Source organism: Schistocerca americana, chromosome 1, assembly GCF_021461395.2.
Source record: "Schistocerca americana isolate TAMUIC-IGC-003095 chromosome 1, iqSchAmer2.1, whole genome shotgun sequence".
In the NCBI taxonomy this organism is placed as follows: domain Eukaryota; kingdom Metazoa; phylum Arthropoda; class Insecta; order Orthoptera; family Acrididae; genus Schistocerca; species Schistocerca americana.
This window is the reverse complement of record NC_060119.1, coordinates 704,575,750-704,597,333: the sequence shown is the minus strand read 5'-3', so window position 1 is coordinate 704,597,333 and position 21,584 is coordinate 704,575,750. Positions and strand designations below refer to the sequence as shown.

General features: G+C 39.9%; 1 protein-coding gene across 2 annotated transcripts in view; it reads left to right on the top strand.

Annotated features, from left to right (window-relative positions):
* Window positions 1-21,213, top strand: part of LOC124609704 (proton-coupled amino acid transporter-like protein pathetic) — a 328,159-nt gene extending 306,946 nt beyond the window's left edge. For both annotated transcript variants that reach the window (XM_047140095.1, XM_047140094.1), the window contains exons 9-10: window positions 4,829-4,995; window positions 20,419-21,213. In XM_047140095.1, the coding sequence (XP_046996051.1) occupies window positions 4,829-4,995; window positions 20,419-20,675 (424 nt within the window). In that variant the 3' untranslated portion in view covers window positions 20,676-21,213. The remainder of the gene's footprint in view (window positions 1-4,828; window positions 4,996-20,418) is intronic.
* The last annotated feature ends 371 nt before the right edge of the window (window positions 21,214-21,584 follow it).

Below are 21,584 nucleotides of genomic sequence, written 5' to 3'. Positions count from 1 at the left end.
GTGAGCTATTGGTCAAAGCCTTCTTCAGCAAAGAAAACACACACATACGAATACTACCAAGCACGCCTCACACACCCATGACCACTATCTTTGGCCACTTTGGCCAGAATGCGGCTGTGTCACAGCAAATGCAAGCAGCAATCCACAGTGGGACAGGGTAGAAGGAGGGATAGCAGGGTATGAGTGAGGGGAGAGAAGAGTGATGTCTGGCAGTGTGTGCAGGGACTAGGAGGAGGCTTGACGAGACTGCCACCAGCCGCAGTGTCAGGAGGATGTGGGGCAGGGAGAGAGAAAGGGGGGGGGGGGATGGGTGGGAGAAAAGGAGATGAGCAGGGAAGGGGAAAGATGGGTGGTTGTGTTGGCAGAGGGTTGCACACAAAGAGAATGAGGGGCATGAATAGGGATGAGGTGACAGGACAGAAGGAAAATTGTTGGGTGGAGGGTGTGGGGACAGTAGGTTATCATAGGTTGAGAATGGGATGATCTTGGGAGCAGAGAATGTGTTGTAAGTATAACACCTGTCCATACAGTTTAGGAAAGGCTGGTGCTGGAGGGGAGGATCTAGAGGGCCCGCATTGTGAAGCAGCCATTGAAATCAAGTACACCATGCTCAGCTGCATGTTGAAATTCCTTACCTCCAAATTTTCCTTGCCATCCTTCCCCATGTCCCTTCCTAAGAACACTACTTTTCAGCAGAAGAAAGGACAGCCATACACAGCCTCAAAACAAGATCATGACCTAATCATATTACCTGCAGACAAAGGCTCCACCACTGTCATTATGAATCGCAGTGACCACCAGGCAGAATGCCTCTGCCATTTATCTGACTCCTCTACCTATAAATTCTGCCAGAGTCATCCCATCCTAGAAGTCCAACATAACTTCTAGTCCCTGCTTAAAACCTTAGATCCTTCCCAGAACATCTCCTCTGAATCCATTTTCCTCCTCACCACTATGACACTTCACCCACTCACTTTCTACATGCTGCCCAAAATCCACAAACCCAGCAATTGAGGCTGTCCCATTGTAGCTAGCTATTGTGCTCCCACTGAAAGAATTTCAGCTCTCATAGATCAACACCTTGAATCCATTGCCTGAAATCCAGCCTTCCACATCAAAGATATCAACCACATGCTTCACCAACTCTCTACCATCCCCAACCCTTTACCTTCTGAAGCCATGCTTATTAGTGTTGATATGCCACTTTCCTATACACCAACATCACTTATGCCCATTGTAATGTTGCTACTGAATTCTACCTTTTCCAATGCTCTTCATGTTCCAAAACACTACCTCATTCCTCATATATCTTACTAACTGCATCCTGACACATAACTCCTATGAAGCGAAGGTTGTTGTTGTTGTGGTCTTCAGTCCAGAGACTGGTTTGATGCAGCTCTACATGCTACTCTACCCTGTGCAAGCTTCTTCATCTCTCAGTACCTACTGCAACCTACATTCTTCTGAATCTGTTTAGTGTACTCATCTCTTGGTCTCCCTTTACGATTTTTACCCTCAACACTGCCCTCCAATACTAAATTGGTGATCCCTTGATGCCTCCGAATATGCCCTACCAACCTATCCCTTCTTCTAGTTGTTGTGCCACAAATTTCTCTTCTCTCCAATTCTATTCAATACCCCCTCGTTAGTTATGTGATCTACCCATCTAATCTTCAGCATTCTTCTGTAGCACCACATTTCGAAAGCTTCTATTCTCTTCTTGTCTAAACTATTGAAGCGAAGGTATATAAACAATTCTGTGGCAAAACCCTGGGCACCTACATGGCACTCTCCTAAGCTAACTTGTTTATGGGACACCTAGAGGAAACTATCCTAAGCTTAGAAAACCCCTAACCACTGATCTGGTTCGGGTTCAGCATTGATGATATCATCATGATCTGCACTCAGGGTCAAGACAATCTATCCTCATTCCTTCAGAACTTCCCATCTGCTTCACCTGGTTCTCCTCAACACAGTATGCCACCTTCTTAGACATTGACCCCATCCTCTCTTTTGGGTCCATGGCTCTGTCTGTATTAAACCCACCAACTACTAACAGTAACTGAATTTTGGCAGTTCCCATCCCTTCCACACCAAAAAATTTGTCCTATATAGTACCTGCAGTGAGAAGAACTCCCTTACCCAGTCTGCTGGAGGTCTCACAATGGATTTCACACACAAGCACAATCCCCTTAACCTAGTCTGCAAACAGATTTCCCATGACATATGCTCACACACCCCCAACCCTCCCACCACCCCCAAGAATCAGCTCTAAAGGAATGCTGCCCCACATCACCCTGCACCACCCAGAATGATACAACTGAACCACATCCTTTAACCAAGCTTTGATTATCATGTCCTGAAATGAGACACATCCTACCCAAGATCTTTCCCATACCTCCTAAAATGATGTTTTTCCACCCAGCCTACCTCCACAACATCTTTGTCCCTGCCTATGCAACTCCCCTTCCCAACTCCTTGCCACAGATCGAATCCCCGTGGAAGGCCCTAGTGAAAGACCTGCCCAATCCACCCACACGGTGCTTCCTATTCCAGTCCTGTCACAGGCTTATCCTACACCATCAGAGACCAGGCCACCCGTGAAAGCAGCCATCTCATATTCCAGCTCAGCTGCAATCATTGCACAGTGTTTTACATTGGTATGGCTATCAATCAGCTGTCCACCAGGATGAGTGGCCACCACCAAATTGTGGACAAGAGCAATGTACAAGACCATGGTACAACATGCAGCTGAACATAACGTACTTGACTTCAAGGGCTGCTTTGCAACCCATACCATCTGGATCCTCCCCTCCACCACCACCTTGTCTGAACTGCACAGATGGGAGTCATCCATACAACACATTCTTTTCTGCCAAATTCATCCTGGCCTCAATATATGGTAACTCACTCTCCCCCCTTCCTCCACCCAATAGTCTCTTCCCCCTCAGTTCTGTCACTTCCTCCCAGTTTACATCCCTTACCCTCATTGTGCCTCACTCTCTGCCAATGAACCCACCAACCTTTTTCCCTTCTCTTTTTCTGATCTTTCCTGCTCCCCATTCTGCCGCCCTCCTCTCTCCTTTTGCCATTGTCTCCTGTTGCTGTGCCTAGTAGCCTTGTCTTGCCACCATCCAGTCCTTGGCACAATCTGCCAGGCAGGGCAGACTTCTCTGCCCCCACCTGCATCCTGCTATCCCTTCCCATTTCCCAACCAACTCTGGACTGATGCTTTTGTTCAACATGACACAGTCAAATTCTGGCTGGAGACAGTGGTCATGTGAGTTTGAGCTGTGCTTGCTTGTGTGTATGTGTGTCTTTTGTTTGTGAAGAAGGCTTTGGCTGAAACTCAAATGTGTAACAGTCTTTTTGTCATGCCTGTCTGCAACTCAATATGTCATCTTTATGGTGAGTAGCAATCGATTCTTTTCATAATATTGTAGATATTTCAACCTGCAACTTTTATTGTTTAACAGAATTGTTCTTGTGACCTGAGCTATTGCTTTAAAAATGGAGTACATCATTACACAGATTTGCTCCAGTGTTTTAGCAGTTACAGAGCATGTTTTTTTTTTAATTAATTTATTAGTAAGTTATAATAACAAGAGCTTAATGCTGGAAATTTCTTCTGTCCAGACATCTTCACATTTCATAAGTAGGCCTACCATGGATGGAAAAGTCTTTCAAATCTCAAATCCATATCGTAAGTCTTTCCATGGTTCAAAGACTATTAATCAGCTATGAAGTGCTTATTAATGTTCACAAACATTTCCTTAGTAACCCTTTCCAAAACTACATTTGACAAAATTGTATCATTATCATCAGTTTAATTTTTAGTTTGAAAGTGAAGACTGCACAACACATGTGTAGTAGCCGAGTAATACGGAAAATCAATCTAAGTCACATAAATATTCTTTTACTTGTAACATCTGAACAATAACAGAAAAGCCTCTCAGGACTCCACAACAGACACAACAAATGATGTGCATGGTACTAACTAGAATAACATTGAGAGGTCAGTTGGCACTGCTCCTTGCATATGTATATGTGAGGCCTTGCCGCGCCCACACCTGTGGCTGGCCCACTGATACAGTTGGTGGCCAATTCAAACACACACATTCAGTGACACCACATTCTGCGCACTCAGGCTCATATGCACTAGTAGCAGCCCTGTATTTATTGGCTGAAATGCTATAACTGTCATTATAGTCACAGATACATTCACAGTGTGAATAAATTATCCTACACATTTTTTGAATGCATTATTTGAGTGCAGAAATATAAAACATAAACTTAAAATTTTCACGCATTCAAAATGAGATTCAATATTTTTTGTCGATGCCAGAAAATAAGCTTAAAATTTTTGTGCACTCAAAATGAGATTCAGTATTTAATGTTGATGTCTCCAACAAATTGTGAGAATATTTATATTTGTAAATCAATTTCATGTGTTTTACAGTAGACAAAAAGAACTTTCTTTTAACCTCTGTGAAAACTAGCCCTTTACATTTTTCATACAGATATATAAACAGAAAAATTTTAAGCACTGTCTCTGTAACCATCAGTAACAATCTAGGCTAGTATATTTTAATATCACTAATAGTGTAAACTTATAGTAGAGGATACAATTATAGATATTTACACATATTGGTTTGATTGAATGTAGCCATAAAATATTCCATCAGTTGCAGATAGCTGATGTGTGAAGTACTCAGATCAATCCATCTTCAGGCAATGTTGTTCAGTGTTTTGTACAGTTTACATTGCCACTATTTTAATCAAAAAATGAATAAAACTTTCACCTAATGCTGTATGTATTTTGTTTCAGCGCTGCTCAGTCTGTAAAAATTCTAATTGCCCTCGGAGTTTACTGCACGTATGGCCTGCAGTTCGTTGTGCCACTTGAAGTGTCCCTAAATGCTGTGAAAGACAAGTTTCCTAACAGACCTGTCCTAGTTTCATATACTGTGAGGACAATCCTTGTTATTGCATCAGGTATGTTCACATTTTCTTCTTTATTAAATTATTAGATTTTTTTCTATATTACAGTTTCAGTTCTCAAGAAAACAGGTGTCCAAACTTTTACAATATTTGTTAGTGTCTAACGATAAGCACATCTACAGAATGGCCAATGAGGATTTTAGCTCTTGCCTGAGATCGATATTAACAAATTTTAAAGGATAGTTACTAAAGCCATTCGCCATTATATTTCAAAATCTGGTTTCTGATAGTCACTCAGAATGTTTCAGGAATGACTGAATTCTTGTCCACTGACTGACTCTGCTGAAACAGAAACCAAGCCAGTGAGACTCACTTCACCTCTTGGGAAACATATGTAGTCCCTTGTCAAGTGGAGGCAAACACAAATGGGTAGTGCTCTATTAATCATTGGCAATTCAAAAGTATGGTGAATAAAGGTACCCTGCAGGGGAATGGCAGTAAGGATATTAGGAACATCAAGTGCACTCACTGTTTTATCCTGGCGGCCACATTCCACTGGTTAAAGAGGCTATTCCAACAGCCACTGAAGAAACAAAGTGCAAACAACTGTAGGTTGTAGTACTGGTAGTGACAAACAGTGCCTCTCATCTAGACTCTGACATCACACTTGGATCATTCTGGTGGCTGCTAGAGAAGTTTGAGAGTCATGGGGAAGGCTTGAACCCAGAGACTGCAAAGGGTCTGTAACAAGTCAAGCTGTGATTTCTTAGACTTGAGCCATAGGTTTAAGACCTGTAAAGTTTCACTAAATGGGTTAGGTATGCACTACACATCAAAACCTGCTACCCAGGCAGCTGTCGGTGTGTGGAATGCACACAAGGATATTTTAGACTGTGCAAATCTCCATCCGATCCAGATAATGATACCTGTAAGAGACTCAGAAGTATCAGTGTAAGATAAAAAGAAATTCCTGCCACAGGCAAGAGTAATAAAATCCTAGTAGGCATTCACAACGGAGAGCCACAGTTTATCATGTTCCTGAAAAGTACTAGTTACAGAAAGCTGGTTAAAAAAGCTGGTTAAAATCTGAAGTAGGCAGCAGTGAGATTTTTTAGGAAAATTTAAGCATACATCAAAGGGGTAAACAAATGGGAAATGAATGTGGTGTATTGGTTGCAGTAGACAAGAAACTCATCCTCCGAAATAGAAACTGAAGCTGCCTGAAAGATTGTTTGGGCAAGATTTAGTATCACACATGGGCTTAAAATGATAACTAGTTCCTTCTTTCAATCACCAAACTCATCTCATAATGTACCTAAAAACTTTAGAGAAAACCTCAGTTCACTAGTTCATAAAGTCCCCAATTATACTTTAATCATTGGACAAGACTTCAGTCATCTAAATAATCAACTGGGATAGTAACAGTTTTGTTAGAGGTGTGCATGACAACACATAGAGTGAAATGTTACTAAATGCCTTCTCTGAAAACTAGCTAGAACAGGTGAATCAGAACCCCTCTCATGATGGAAGTACATTGGATCTAATGGCAACAAATAGATGAGATCTCATGGAGAATGGCCACATCAAAGCTTGTATCAGAGACCACGATGATGATGATGATGATGATGAAGTCCCATACTCCTTGACAGAGCGTAGGGGAACAATGCAGGTGACCCACTCGGCCGTACTAGGCAAGGTCCTAGTGGAGGTGGTTTGCCATTGCCTTCCCCCAACCATAATGGGGATGAAATCACAGACAATATGGCAGTTATAATGATTACCAAAGTGCAACTGAACCAAGTAGAAAGATTTATAAGTTCAGTAAACTAGATAAATAAGCTGTAATGTCATGTCTCAGGGAGTAACCTGAAATATATAGCTCAGGGCAGGAGTGTGTAGAGGAACTATGGCTCATTTTTAAAAGAATAGTTGACCATGCCATGGATAGATATGTACCAGTAGAACAGTTATGATATTGAGGTCTCTGCTTGATATACAGTCACTGTAAAGAAACTTCTGAAGAAACGGAGACACTGCATACTAGATGTGAAAACAAAACATAGGATTCTATGATCCTAGAGAGATGCTCAATGAAACTTGTTTAGTTGTCAAGAGCAATGGGTGAAGCCTTCAGTGGCTGCCATAGCAGAATAGTGTCAAAAGGTCTTTCACAGGGCCCAAAGAAAATATGATTATTTGTAAACACTGTTAGTGGCACTAAAGTTAGTGTCCAGTCACTTACGGACAAAACAGGGATGGAAACTGAGGATATAAAAGCAAAATCAGAAAGCTTAACTTCATTTCAAAAATTTCCTTTACAATGGAAACCCCAGGAGTACTAACTCAACTTAATTCCTGTACCACAGAAAAGATGAGTGAAATAGATATTACTGTTAGTGGTGTTTACAAACAGCTGACATCACTAAAACTGAACAAAGCCCCAGGGTCCAACAGAATCCTGATCAGATTCTATGCTGAATTTTAGGATGAGTTAGCCTCTCTTTTAACTATAATTTACCATAGAGCCCTTGAACAAAAATCTGTGCCCAGTAATTGAAAGAAAGTACAGATCACACCCATTTATGAAAGGGTAGCAGAAACAATCCACAAAACTACTGTCCAATATCCTTGACATCCATTTGTTGTACAATCTTAGAAAATGTTCTCAGCTCAAACATACTGAGGTATGTGAAACTGAATGAGTTTCTCAAAGACAATCAGCATGGATTCCGGAAACACTGGTCATGTGAAAGCCAGCTTGCACTTTTATCACAACACTGAAATATATGGGTCATTGCAGTCAGGTAGATGCAGTATTCCTTGATTTGCAAAAGGTATTTGACTCACTACCAGATTTGTGCCTATTATCAAAACATGGTTATATGGGGTATCAAGCAAAATTTGTGACCAGATTAAGGATTTTTTGGTAGGTAGGATGCAGCAAGTTACTTTGGATGGAGAGTTATCGAAAGATGTAGAAGCATCTTCAAGTATGCCCTACTGAACTGTGTTGGGACCCTTGCTGCTCATGTTGTATATTAATTACTTTTCAGACAATATGAATAGTAATCACAGACTTTTCACAGATGTGTACTTATCTGTAATGAAATACAGTCTGAAAGAAGTTGCACAAATATTCAGTCAGATCTTGATAAGGTTTCAAAATACTGCAATATTGGCAGCTTATTTTAAATGTTCAGAAATTTAAAATTGTGCATTTCACATAATGAAAATGTAGTGTCCTATAACTAACTATACATGCAGTATCTTATAACTATAACACAATTTAGTCACAGATGGAATCAGTCAATTCATACAAATTTGTGGGAGTAATGTTTTGAAGGGATATGAAATGGAATGATCATATAGTCTCAGCTCTAGGTAAAGCAGGTGGAAGACTGGTTGGTTAAAAATATGACTGCATACAAAACTCTCCTGTGATCCATCTCAGAATGTTGCTGAAGTGTATAGGATCTGTTCCATATGGGACTAACAGGAGACATTGAATGGATACAAATAAGGTCAGCATGAATGCTCACGTTTATTTGACCCATGGGAGAGAGAAGATCCTGAAAGAACTGAACTAATGGGCACCTGAAGATAGACAAAACTGTTACCTGAGAACATCATTTGGAAGTTTTTAGAACGAAATTTAAGTGATGAATCTAGAACTATAATAAAATGCCCTATGTACTGCAAAGACTAGACTAATTACAGTGTACACAGAGACATTTAAGCAATCCTTCTTCCATGCTCCATGTGTCAATCAGATGAGGAAAAGGTAAATTACTGATGCTCTGGGATGTTCCCTCTGTCATGCAGTTCAGTGGTTTGCAGAGTGTAGATGTCAATGTTGATGTAGATGTAGATATTTAACTATAGAATTCAGAGTACTATCTATTTTTCCAAGTTTCAAAATATTTAATTGTTGTTGTTGTGGTCTTCAGTCCTGAGACTGGTTTGATGCAGCTCTCCATGCTACTCTAGCCTGTGCAAGCTTCTTCATCTCCCAGTACTTACTGCAACCTACATCCTTCTGAATCTGCTTAATGTATCCATCTCTTGGTCTCCTTATACGATTTTTACCCTCCACACTGCCCTCCAATGCTAAATTTGTGATCCTTTGATGCCTCAGAACATGCCCTACCAATTGGTCCCTTCTTCTAGTCAAGTTGTGCCACAAACTCATCTTCTCCCCAATTCTATTCAATACCTCCTCATTAGTTATGTGATCTACCCATCTAATCTTCAGCATTCTTCTGTAGCAACACATTTCGAAAGCTTCTATTCTCTTCCCGTCCAAGCTATTTATCGTCCATGTTTCACTACCATACATGGCTACACACCATACAAATACTTTCAGAAACGACTTCCTGACACTTAAATCTATACTAGAAGTTAACAAATTCCTCTTCTTCAGAAACGATTTCCTTGCCATTGCCAGTCTACATTTTATATCCTCTCTACTTTGACCATCATCAGTTATTTTACTCCCCAAATAGCAAAACTCCTTTACTACTTTAAGTCTCTCATTTCCTAATCTAATTCCCTCAGCATCACCAAACTTAATTCCACTACATTCCATTATCCTCATTTTGCTTTTGTTGATGTTCATCTTATATCCTCCTTTCAAGACACTGTCCATTCCATTCAACTGCTCTTCCAAGTCCTTTGCTGTCTCTGACAGAATTACAATGTCATCGGCGAACCTCAACATTTTTATTTCTTCTCCATGAATTTTAATACCTACTCCAAATTTTTCTTTTGTTTCCTTTACTGCTTGCTCAATATACAGATTGAATAACATCGGGGAGAGGCTACAGCCCTATCTCACTCCCTTCCCAATCACTGCTTCCCTTTCATGCCCCTCAACTCTTATAACTGCCATCTGGTTTCTGTACAAATTGTAAATAGCCTTTCGCTCCCTGTATTTTACCCCTGCCACCTTTAGAATTTGAAAGAGAGTATTCCTGTCAACATTGTCAAAAGCTTTCTCTAAGTCTACAAATGCTAGAAAAGTAGGTTTGCCTTTCCTTAATCTTTCTTCTAATATAAGGCATAAGGTCAGTATTGCCTCATGTGTTCCAACATTTTTACGGAATCCAAACTGATCTTCCTCGAGGTCGACTTCTACCAGTTTTTCCATTCGTCATAAAGAATTCGTGTTAGTATTTTGCAGCTGTGACTTATTAAACTGATAGTTCAGTAATTTTCACAGCTGTCAACACCTGCTTTCTTTGGAATTGGAATTATTATATTCTTCTTGAAGTCTGAGGGTATTTCGCCTGTCTCATACATCTTGCTCACCAGATGGTAGAGTTTTGTCATGACTGGCTCTCCCAAGGCTGTCAGTAGTTCTAATGGAATGTTGTCTACTCCTGGGGCCTTGTTTTGACTCAGGTCTTTCAGTGCTCTGTCAAACTCTTCACGCAGTATCTTATCTCCCATTTCATCTTCATCTACATCCTCTTCCATTTCCATAATTTGTCCTCAAGTACATCGCCCTTGTATAGACCCTCTATATACTCCTTCCACCTTTCTGCTTTCCCTTCTTTGCTTAGAACTGGGTTTCCATCTGAGCTCTTGATATTCATACAAGTGGTTCTCTTGTCTCCAAAGGTCTCTTTAATTTTCCTGCAGGCAGTATCTATCTTACCCCTAGTGAAATAAGCCTCTACATCCTTACATTTGTCCTCTAGCCATCCCTGCTTAGCCATTTTGCACTTCCTGTCGATCTCTTTTTGAGACATTTGTATTCCTTTTTGCCTGCTTCATTTACTGCATTTTTATATTTTCTCCTTTCATAAATTAAATTCAATATGTCTTCTGTTACCCAAGGATTTCTACCAGCCCTCGTCTTTTTACCTGCTTGATCGTCTGCTGCCTTCACTACTTCATCCCTCAGAGCTACCCATTCTTCTTCTACTGTATTTCTTTCCCCCATTCTTGTCAATTGTTCCCTTATGCTCTCCTTGAAACTCTGTACAACATCTAACCTCTGGTTCTTTCAGTTTATCCAGGTCTCATCTCCTTGAATTCCCATCTTTTTGCAGTTTCTTCAGTTTTAATCTACAGTTCATAGCCAATAAATTGTGGTCAGAGTCCACATCTGCCCCTGGAAATGTCTTACAATTTAAAACCTGGTTCCTAAATCTCTGTCTTACCATTATATAATCTATCTGATACCTTCTAATATCTCCAGGATTCTTCCATGTATACAACCTTCTTTTATGATTCTTGAACCAAGTGTTAGCTATGATTAAGTTATGTTCTGTGCAAAATTCTACCAGATGGCTTCCTCTTTCACTTCTCTCCCCCAATCCAAATTCACCCACTATGTTTCCTTCTCTCCCTTTTCCTACTCTCGAATTCTGGTCACCCATGACTATTAAATTTTCGTCTCCCTTCACTACCTGAATAATTTCTTTTATCTTATCTTACATTTCATCAATTTCTTCATCATCTGCAGAGTTAGTTGGCATATAAACTTGTACTACTGTAGTAGGTGTGGGATTCGTGTCTATCTTGGCCACCATAATGTGTTCACTATGCTGTTTGTAGTATCTTACCTGCACTCCTATTTCTTTTATTCATTGTTAAACCTACTCCTGCATTACCCCTATTTGATTTTGTATTTATAACCCTGTATTCACCTGACCAAAAGTCTTGTTCCTCCTGCCACCAAACTTCGCTAATCCCCACTATATCTAACTTTAACCTATCCATTTCACTTTTTAAATTTTCTAACCTACTTGCCTGATTAAGGCATCAGACATTCCACGCTCCAATCCGTAGAACGCCAGTTTTCTTTCTCCTGATGACGGCGTCCTCCTGAGTAGTCCCCGCCCGGAGATCCGAATGGGGGACTATTTTATCTCCGGAATATTTTACCCAAGAGGACGCCATCTTCATTTTACCATACAGTAAAGCTGTATGCCCTCGGGAAAAATTACGGCTGTAGTTTCCCCTTGCTTTCAGCCGTTCGCACTACCAGAACAGTAAGGCCGTTTTGGTTAGTGTTACAAGGCCAGATCAGTCAGTCATCCAGACTGTTGCCCCTGCAACTACTGAAAAGGCTGCTGCCCCTCTTCTACATCTACATCTACATTTATACTCCGCAAGCCACCCAACAGTGTGTGGCGGAGGGCACTTTACGTGCCACTGTCATTACCTCCCTTTCCTGTTCCAGTCGCGTATGGTTCGCGGGAAGAACGACTGTCTGAAAGCCTCCATGCGCACTCTAATCTCTCTAATTTTACATTCGTGATCTCCTCGGGAGGTATAAGTAGGGGGAAGCAATATATTCGATACCTCATCCAGAAACGCACCCTCTCAAAACCTGGCGAGCAAGCTACACCGCGATGCAGAGCGCCTCTCTTGCAGAGTTTGCCACTTGAGTTTATTAAACATCTCCGTAACGCTATCACGGTTACCAAATAACTCTGTGACGAAACGCGCCGCTCTTCTTCGGATCTTCTCTATCTCCTCCGTCAGACCGATCTGGTACGGATCCCACACTGATGAGCAATACTCAAGTATAGGTCGAACGAGTGTTTTGTAAGCCACCTCCTTTGTTGATGGACTACATTTTCTAAGCACTCTCCCAATGAATCTCAACCTGGTACCCGCCTTACCAACAATTAATTTTATATGATCATTCCACTTCAAATCGTTCCGCACGCATACTCCCAGATATTTTACAGAAGTAACTGCTACCAGTGTTTGTTCCGCTATCATATAATCATACAATAAAGGATCCTTCTTTCTATGTATTCGCAATACATTACATTTGTCTATGTTAAGGGTCAGTTGCCACTCCCTGCACCAAGTGCCTATCCGCTGCAGATCTTCCTCCATTTCGCTACAATTTTCTAATGCTGCAACTTCTCTGTATACTACAGCATCATCCGCGAAAAGCCGCATGGAACTTCTGACACTATCTACTAGGTCATTTATATATATTGTGAAAAGCAATGGTCCCATAACACTCCCCTGTGGCACGCCAGAGGTTACTTTAACATCTGTAGACGCCTCTCCATTGATAACAACATGCTGTGTTCTGTTTGCTAAAAACTCTTCAATCCAGCCACACAGCTGGTCTGATATTCCGTAGGCTCTTACTTTGTTTATCAGGGGACAGTGCGGAACTGTATCGAACGCCTTCCGGAAGTCAAGAAAAATAGCATCTACCTGGGAGCCTGTATCTAATATTTTCTGGGTCTCATGAACAAATAAAGCGAGTTGGGTCTCACACGATCGCTGTTTCCGGAATCCATGTTGATTCCTACATAGTAGATTCTGGGTTTCCAAAAACGACATGATACTCGAGCAAAAAACATGTTCTAAAATTCTACAACCGATCGACGTCAGAGATATAGGTCTATAGTTTTGCGCATCTGCTCGATGACCCTTCTTGAAGTAATCTGAAGTAATGGTAGAATGTCTACATCTACACTCCACAAGCAGTGTTTAGCAGAGTGTACTTACGATAGCACTACCATTTCCCCCATTTCCCACTCCATTCATGAATGGTGCATAGAGCAACTGTCAGTAGGCCTTATGCAAGCCCATTTTTTTATTTTCCCCCCATCATGGCTATTTTTGTAATATGAAGAAATATTATGATTGTTACTCTTTTTTTAATATAAAGTCTCAGAACTTTACTGTAATCTCCTCTGTGATGAATGAACCTCTCTTTCAGCACCTCCTGCTGTTGTTTAACATGCATCTGTAACACTCTTGTGTGTACCAAACAAACTGATGACTTAACACACCTCTTCTTTGGATGTTCTCTACCCTACATCTACATTTATACTCCGCAAGCCACCCAACGGTGTGTGGCGGAGGCAATCCTATGTGGTGACTGTCCCACACTGACAAACCATAGTCAAGAATTAGTGAATAAAGTGTTTTGCAAGTACAGGGTGCATACGACCTGGGACAACCGGGAGATCCGGGAAAAACCCGGGAATTTTTTCATCTGGAGAAAACCGGGAAATATCCGGGAATTTTTTAGAATTCCGGGAATTTCTCATAATTCCGGGAATTTTTTATTGTTTTAGTTTTTAGTTACATTTTTGTAGCTTTGACTAGTATGAACCAATACTCTAACAAAGAATATTACTGTATCTCGCTAATGCAGAATAATACTGCAGCAATAAAACACGAACGAGAGAAAAAAACGAAAATAAAACTTAAGTTGCAAAGGAAATGCACCATATACAAGAACAAAGCACAGTGCTCATGCAAGTGTCTGCCAACAGCAAAATGTGTCAAAGCCTTTAGGAAGACTATGCAGTGTTTCACAATAGATTCGTTTGAGTGGTTGCGAGCGAGCTTATGCACATGTGCAGTTGAGTCGCATATGAGTAGTACCTTCTGCCGCTTCTGGCTACACAAGTGTGGCAGTTAGCTGTACAAGGAATTGCAGGAAGCAGCCAGATGCTATCCGGAAAAATTTTGCTGGTGCACCTAAGCTACATATTCACGTATGCGCAACAGGCGGGAACAAACCGAGGTATCTGCCCCGGAGGCAGTTTCAGTGAGGGGAGGGGAGGCGCCAAATTCATATTATTGAGGAAAAAGACCTTGTTTCACAAATTGTCCAGCATCTGTCGCATCTAGAAATAAACTTTCCTGTAGACAAAAGGGGACAGGGCTATACAAGCTGAGCGAATAAAGTTGAAAGGGTGAATGACAATCGCTGTTTATGTGGTTGACTGGGTTTCCAAATGATCAGCGAATTCCATAGATTCAGACTACCAGAGTGGAAATAAATGACTAACAGGAATAACAGACAACTAAGATTACGTATTGTCTTCTCCGTGTATCCAAGAAAATGAAATTTTGACAAAACATTTTTGGCCAGACCGCTACACTATTAAGGGCCAGTTATACAGTCACCGGCTAGCAGCTGCTAAAGTTCTATTCTGGGAGTAGCGTGGAAAACGCGTTGTACAAACACGTAATAACGCCTAATCTGAGAACAAATGCGGGATAACTAAACTGGTGATTGTGGCAGGGTAAGTGAAGTTAACCAGAGAATAAATTTTGACACTGGCAGGAATAGTTACAGAATTAGTGATAACAAGATTGTTTGTTTGAACGAGGAAGGAGAAGAAATGGAGACTCTCACAGATTATGGAAGAATATGATGATTCCAAATTTATATAAATTTCGTACTACTACTTTTCGATCTCATGCTTCAGAAGCTAGAGAGTATGAACGAAATGTGAAACTATTTCCTAACATAAAACTTTTTGCTTGTAGTAGGCCTAATAGGCATTTGATATTGGTACTTCGTGAATTATATTCTGTCATGTTATAAAAATGACCATTTGTGCCAAGACAGTCTTGTTTATTTGGTGTGTGTAACAATTGCTGCAATATTAGGCTGGCCTGTTTTGTTTTATCTAGCACACAGTGACAAAATACATGTAATCAGATCGAGAAACCACTCGGGTACTATTTGTATTAACAGCAGACAACGATATTTCAATTTTTTGTGTAGGAAAACGATTGACGAACTTTGATGAGGTAATAGATTCTTTCCCAGAAAGGAAAGTACGCCATATAAAGCCGTGGCAAGGTTAGAGAGAAAAAAATGCTAGGACTTAAGGATTGATGAAATGTGTACTGTCTTGCTTATCTCTTGTCTTTACTCGTTTTATGTATCCTATATTTAATTTTATGTCACTCGAAACAGCAAGTTATTAGCTAATAGGCAGTAAAGACTGCAAATTTTCTCAAGAATTCTTGTTCTCCTGGTTACAAATAATCCCATCCACTATTATTTGCGAGATTTTTTTAAGAGGGGCAAGATGTCAAATCGGCCAACTAGGAGCAGGAGAGGCACCACAGGACATTTTAATTTCTAGTGGCCTGAATATAGTTTGACGGCTTGCATTACAAAATACTACATGTTTGAATTTCACAGAGTGAAATACAGAGACGTGCGATGGAAAAATGCTGTGTGGAGAGGCGTGACACTTGGCACACTTTAAGACCAAATAACATGTCTTACGTTCCCTCGAACATATATGTTTTATGTATCAGACTCTTCAGAAAGATGCGCGCTACAAAATGAAGATATTTTTGAAAAGTCGATATTTAAAATTTTCGGCATCCTACCTCAAATGCTCGAGGGAGGGGGAGCGCCACTATCTAATACTGCCCCAGTTCGGAAATATCGTAGATCCAGACCTGATGCGCAGAGCAGTCTCAGTTGTAGTGGGGAGGTGGTAGTCTCCAAGTGAACCGTGTTTGCGTTTAGTGATTTTGCTGTTTCCTCTTCGTTTATTGCTCTTGCGTCAAATGAAAGCAAATTGGATTTCTGTGGCCAGGAGCTATCAAGTGAATTAAAATAAATTCACATAATTATGGAAGGCCAAAATATGTTATTAGTTTCAGATTTTATTTTGTTTCCACCTTTCTGACACGTCAAGCGTTAATTGCCTTGCAGAACAATGAAGTTATTTTTGTTGGTTTGTTAAAGAAATTTGACTTTTATTAATCTTTTCTGCTGAGACAATCAATTTATATGAAACAAAGTGTTTAATTCCACACTATTGGCTAGTTTCAACTGTTCACTACCTTTCAAGTTCACATTTTCATCTTCTAGCACGTATGGCATTATGCCGTAATAAAGGACCAAACATGAGATAATATGGTACTGGTACTCCAAGGAAATTTACATCTGAATCTGGGCATATGAATGTGCACTTTAAGCCGAATGGTGCATTTCAGTATGATCCACAAAATTTCCATGCTCTTGGAGTATCCTCTCATGTCTTGTTTCTTTTATGACATAATGTAAGATCTTTTAATGTTTTACACGTACGAACGTACAGGCTTCCTGCCTGTCATGATGTCATCTGTTTTTCATACAACTAGGTTTATTTGCCCATTACACTTCATGTTGCTTAAAATGGTTACTCTATCATATGACTATTACTGTGTCATTGTAGCTGCGCAAGCGCGGTGACGCCTGTCATCTGGTGCTACTGCTGAAACGAATCTATTTCTACAAGTCGCAGGAAAATATTCCGAATGGTTATTCGAAAAGCGTTACTTTCAAGTAAATTAAATTTCCTTTTACACAAGATGAACTCTGTGTGCGAATGTCCGATGAATTTCTTAAATCACAGAGCGTTTGACTCTCATTCAAAATTCAAATCTTTGAGGATGACCATTTAGAGTATTTTTGAGCCCAGAAGATCAGACATTTATGTCACTAAGAATTTTACTGGCACATTTGTGTGTGCCAAAAAGATATACATTATGTGTGAAAGCTTAGCTTTCCTTGCAGCTTATTAATCTCAGAGGCCAATATTATATGTGAAAGCTTTCCTTTTCTTGTAGAAACACTATGTACATTAATTTAAACCATAACTTTTCTTATTTGTGTGTTCGCACTACTTAACAGTGATGTTGCTATTGGCTGACTACATCAAGTGTCCGAAGCTCTGAATATCCACTGACGTCGACTGGCAAGATCGCTTGACATGAGCTATGACTGGCTTACAAAAGCGCATTGCAATCTCGATTTCAATCCTTCGGAAAGTAACATGCGGTGTTTGGTGGAATTCCAATTTATACTTTAGTAATACGAAAATATGCAGTGTACATGTTGCTGCACATCAAAAATCTTTCCTAAACGTGTTTTTTCCCCTGAGTTTCGTTTTCTAAAGTGCCGGGAAATTCTACGCCGGTGTATAAAACAACAAGCACTGAAAGGATTGATAAGTTTTACAGTTCCAAGAAAAAGTATACTGTTACTTAACATGGAAAAAGTGTATTTTCATCCAGGACAAAGTGTATTTTTAACCAGGAAATCTGGGAAAAATCTGGGAATTTTTTTTCCTTGTCCACGTATACACCCTGAAGTAGTTTATTTTCTGAGTAGTCAAATTTACTTAAGATTCTTCCAAAAAAACTCAGATGTCATCTGTTTTTCATACAACTAGGTTTATTTGCCCATTACACTTCATGTTGCTTAAAACTGTTACTCTATCATATGACTATTACTGTGTCATTGATTTATTGCCAATGTTGATGTGGGTCTTTCCACCTATTTAAGTTTGTCCCACCTTCAATGCTTACCTTCACCCAAATTAACCTCAGTAGATATTACCGAGTTTTTTTATGACAATAAGTATTTTGCCACCCCTGATCCATGCATTAAATTTCAGTCTGAATTTAATATGTAGTTTATATTTATTTCTGGATTCAGCCAGCTCTCTGTTCACAATGCAGTGTGGGAATTATTAACTTTAACATATGAGTCAAATTCTGGGATCTTGTCAAAGTTGTTCCTCCACTTAATGTAGTATTAACATTTTCATTTTGTGATAAGCAAACATGACTGTTTCCTTTTGTCATTAACATGGTTGATTTACTTTTCTCTTATAGAATGGTACACAGTTCATCACAAAGCCTATGAAGGGTGCCTCAACCTAAAAACAATACCCATGTGTGCTTGCCATATATATTCAGCTACTCAAGTAGAAACTTTATGTTGTACACACCTGACTTATTGAAGGGGGGCCTCTGATTCTCCACCCAATAGGAGAGATCAAGAATCCTGTATCTGTGACCGTAGCAGAATCACGCAAGACTCTGGTTTAAGCCCTCCGCTTTGCTTCAAACCAGAGGAATTCAGTTGGTTCTGGGTATAATACTGCAAATAATGAGCTATGCTTTCCACCCTGCATGTGAAACTATGTTTCTTCAGCTATCCATATAACTGTCTAAGTGACTGTGGATGGCTGCAGAACCCATGAGTCAGGCAGCATTCGTGCTGACATGACCTATGATTTGCCACCAGCTGCATCCAGCGCAGTCAATAGGTGCTGAAAGAACCTCTTGCAGATCTCATATGAGACTTCTTGGTGAACATAGCAAGTGCAAATTATTGTTCTTTGCCACTCAGCTTGCTGTTTCCCTCAGGGACTCCATTATATGGTTAGAGCTGGGGTGCCCAATGACCCTCACACTCAACCTCTATAATTATTTGGGCTTTGCAGGAGAATTGGGCAGAAGCCCAACTTATGAGACTTCATGAGCTGGTTCAGATGCCTTATCAACAGTGCACAGCACTTCATAACTGCAGATAAGACCTACATTCTCCTTTTGCTCACATATATAGTCATATGTGAGTGCACCACTGTCTGCCGTTCATCTTTGGGTGAGAACAAACCAGTCATATTGTGCAGATTGGTAGATGCAGTGACACTTAGGGTTTTAGGGGATACCATGGGTCTCACAGGTTTCACCAGAGGTGTTCCAGTGATGGTGCAGCCCAGGGATGCAGCCTCAAGCTTGTTATGGCTTTTACTTGTTTCCAGACAGAGGCCAATCTATGAAACACAACATTTTTCCAACTCTCACAGATGAAATGGTCAGTGAGATTTGTAAATTGAAACTATTGTCCTGGATTATTAAATATTATGACTACTTTACTGTGATAAACTGCTTAATTATGCTGGTTCAGAAACTTGGCATTTGCACCTTTATACTGGTCTCATCATATTTCATTGCATCATAATATTTGTGGAAATGGTTGAAATCAGCTGATTGCTTGGTTGTTTTAATCATTCATGTCACTTATGTTCCTTACACCTCTCCTCGAGTATTGTAATAGTCTGCCCCACATAAGACATGCCACATTTGCATGGAATTCGGAAAACATCAAGTTTTTTGAGACATAGAGCATTTTTAGTATTACAAAGAAGACTTTTTATTTTAGTTGACAGGAGCAAAACATGCTGGTTGGCATGTTTCCATAGGAGTCTTCTGGTCTCTGCATAGAATGGGCCAGCATAAGTTAGATAAATGATTCTTAGCTCCTCTATTTCTGTCTCTGTCTCAACATCTTCCTCAGGCTTTGTTGATTTTGACTACAATGACCATTCAGTTTGTTGACATGAGTATTCATTCCTTCAGAACACTCTTTGTAGTTGTTGTAAGTTTTCAGCGAGCTTCTCCTTGTTTAACAGCTGCATCACTGTGATGTATACTATGATTCACTTCACATCCATGAAGGGGATCTATGAAACAATGATTGTATGAATGAACTAAAATAAATAGTAAAAATAAGTGGGATGTGTGAAGAAACTGCGTATTGCTACTAGCAAGATTTTATGTCGGGTTCATGACCAGCATGTAATAGGTAAAGTTCTGAATTCTGGCCTTAGAGGCCCAATCAGGCCTGACTGACCACCGTGTCATCCTCTGACAATGGTGTCATTGGATGTGGTCTGGAGAGGCATGGGGTCAGAACACCCTCTCCCAGTCATTGTCAGATTTCTTGGCCTTGGAACCACTACTAATTGATTGAGCAGCTCTTCAGTTGGCCTCATGAGGCTGACTGCACCCCATAATGACCATTAGAATAGCACTAAATTAAAATTTTGTTAATGCAGAATTTGGAAATATTGATGTTATATTATTTGCATTTATTATCTTATTCTTTTGCAGTTGTTCTGGCGGTTGCAGTGCCCACAATAGGTCCTTTCATTTCTCTTATTGGTTCTCTATGCTTCTCCTTGCTGGGTCTCATAATACCAGCATTTATTGAAGTCATCACATACTGGGATAATGGACTAGGACCATTCAGATGGCGACTTTGGAAAAATGTGCTGGTCAGTGTGTTTGGATTAATGGCACTGGTGTTTGGTACCTATACAAGCCTGGAAGAAATCATTGAACTATATACAAGTACTGAGAAATTATAGATGTTGTTAAACCTGAAGACTGACTTTAACCATTTAAAAGATGCTGACATGATGTAATTTCAAAAGTTACATGCATCTGCAGGATCTATATTGCAGTTCTTGGTACTTATCCAATGAGACTGTAAGGATGGAATGTGTTTGGTGGAACTGTAAAGACTCAGTGTTTATTTGGTGGAACTGTGATGTTTGATGAAACATTGAGTATTGGTGGAAATAAAAGGACACAGAAAGATTCAAGCAAACTGCATTGGATATGCAGTTTTAATGAAGTTCCCAGGATTTTTCATCCTGGATTAATTTAATAAATGAGAATGGTGGTGTACTAAGCACATAAATATTTGTGTGTGTGTATGTGTGTGTGTGTGTGTGTGTGTGTGTGTGTGTGTGTGTGTTTGTGTGTGTGTAAATTGAAATAAATACATCTGTGTGTTGTTGGAAGGAGTGATTTAATTGCAAGTGGCTTTTTAATATCTCAAATATATCTTTTTAATATGTATGATTTCATGGCAATATATTGTTATATTTTAAAGAAAATGCAGTCAAAATATTGATTTCATTGATTGTTTAATGAAAATCCTCTTTTTCTATTACAGTTACCAGTATGGTAAGATCTAAAATATGGGTAGTGGCATTATCTAAAGTGTTTTGTGGAGCAATATTGTAATGAATAAATATGTGATGAAAATGTGTGGGGAGTGTCAACAGATGGTTCTAAATAGCCAGCGAGAGAGTAATAATGTGTTACATAGTAATGAGTTATGCAGTTGTTCTAGAACATGACATGAATATAACTACAGTATGCATAATAGATCAAGAAAAAAGGTGGTTTTAAACCCATAAGTATGCAAATGGTTGCAGTATGATTGGTTTGCCAAATAAATACAGCTGGAATTTGTTGATGGCCCAAAC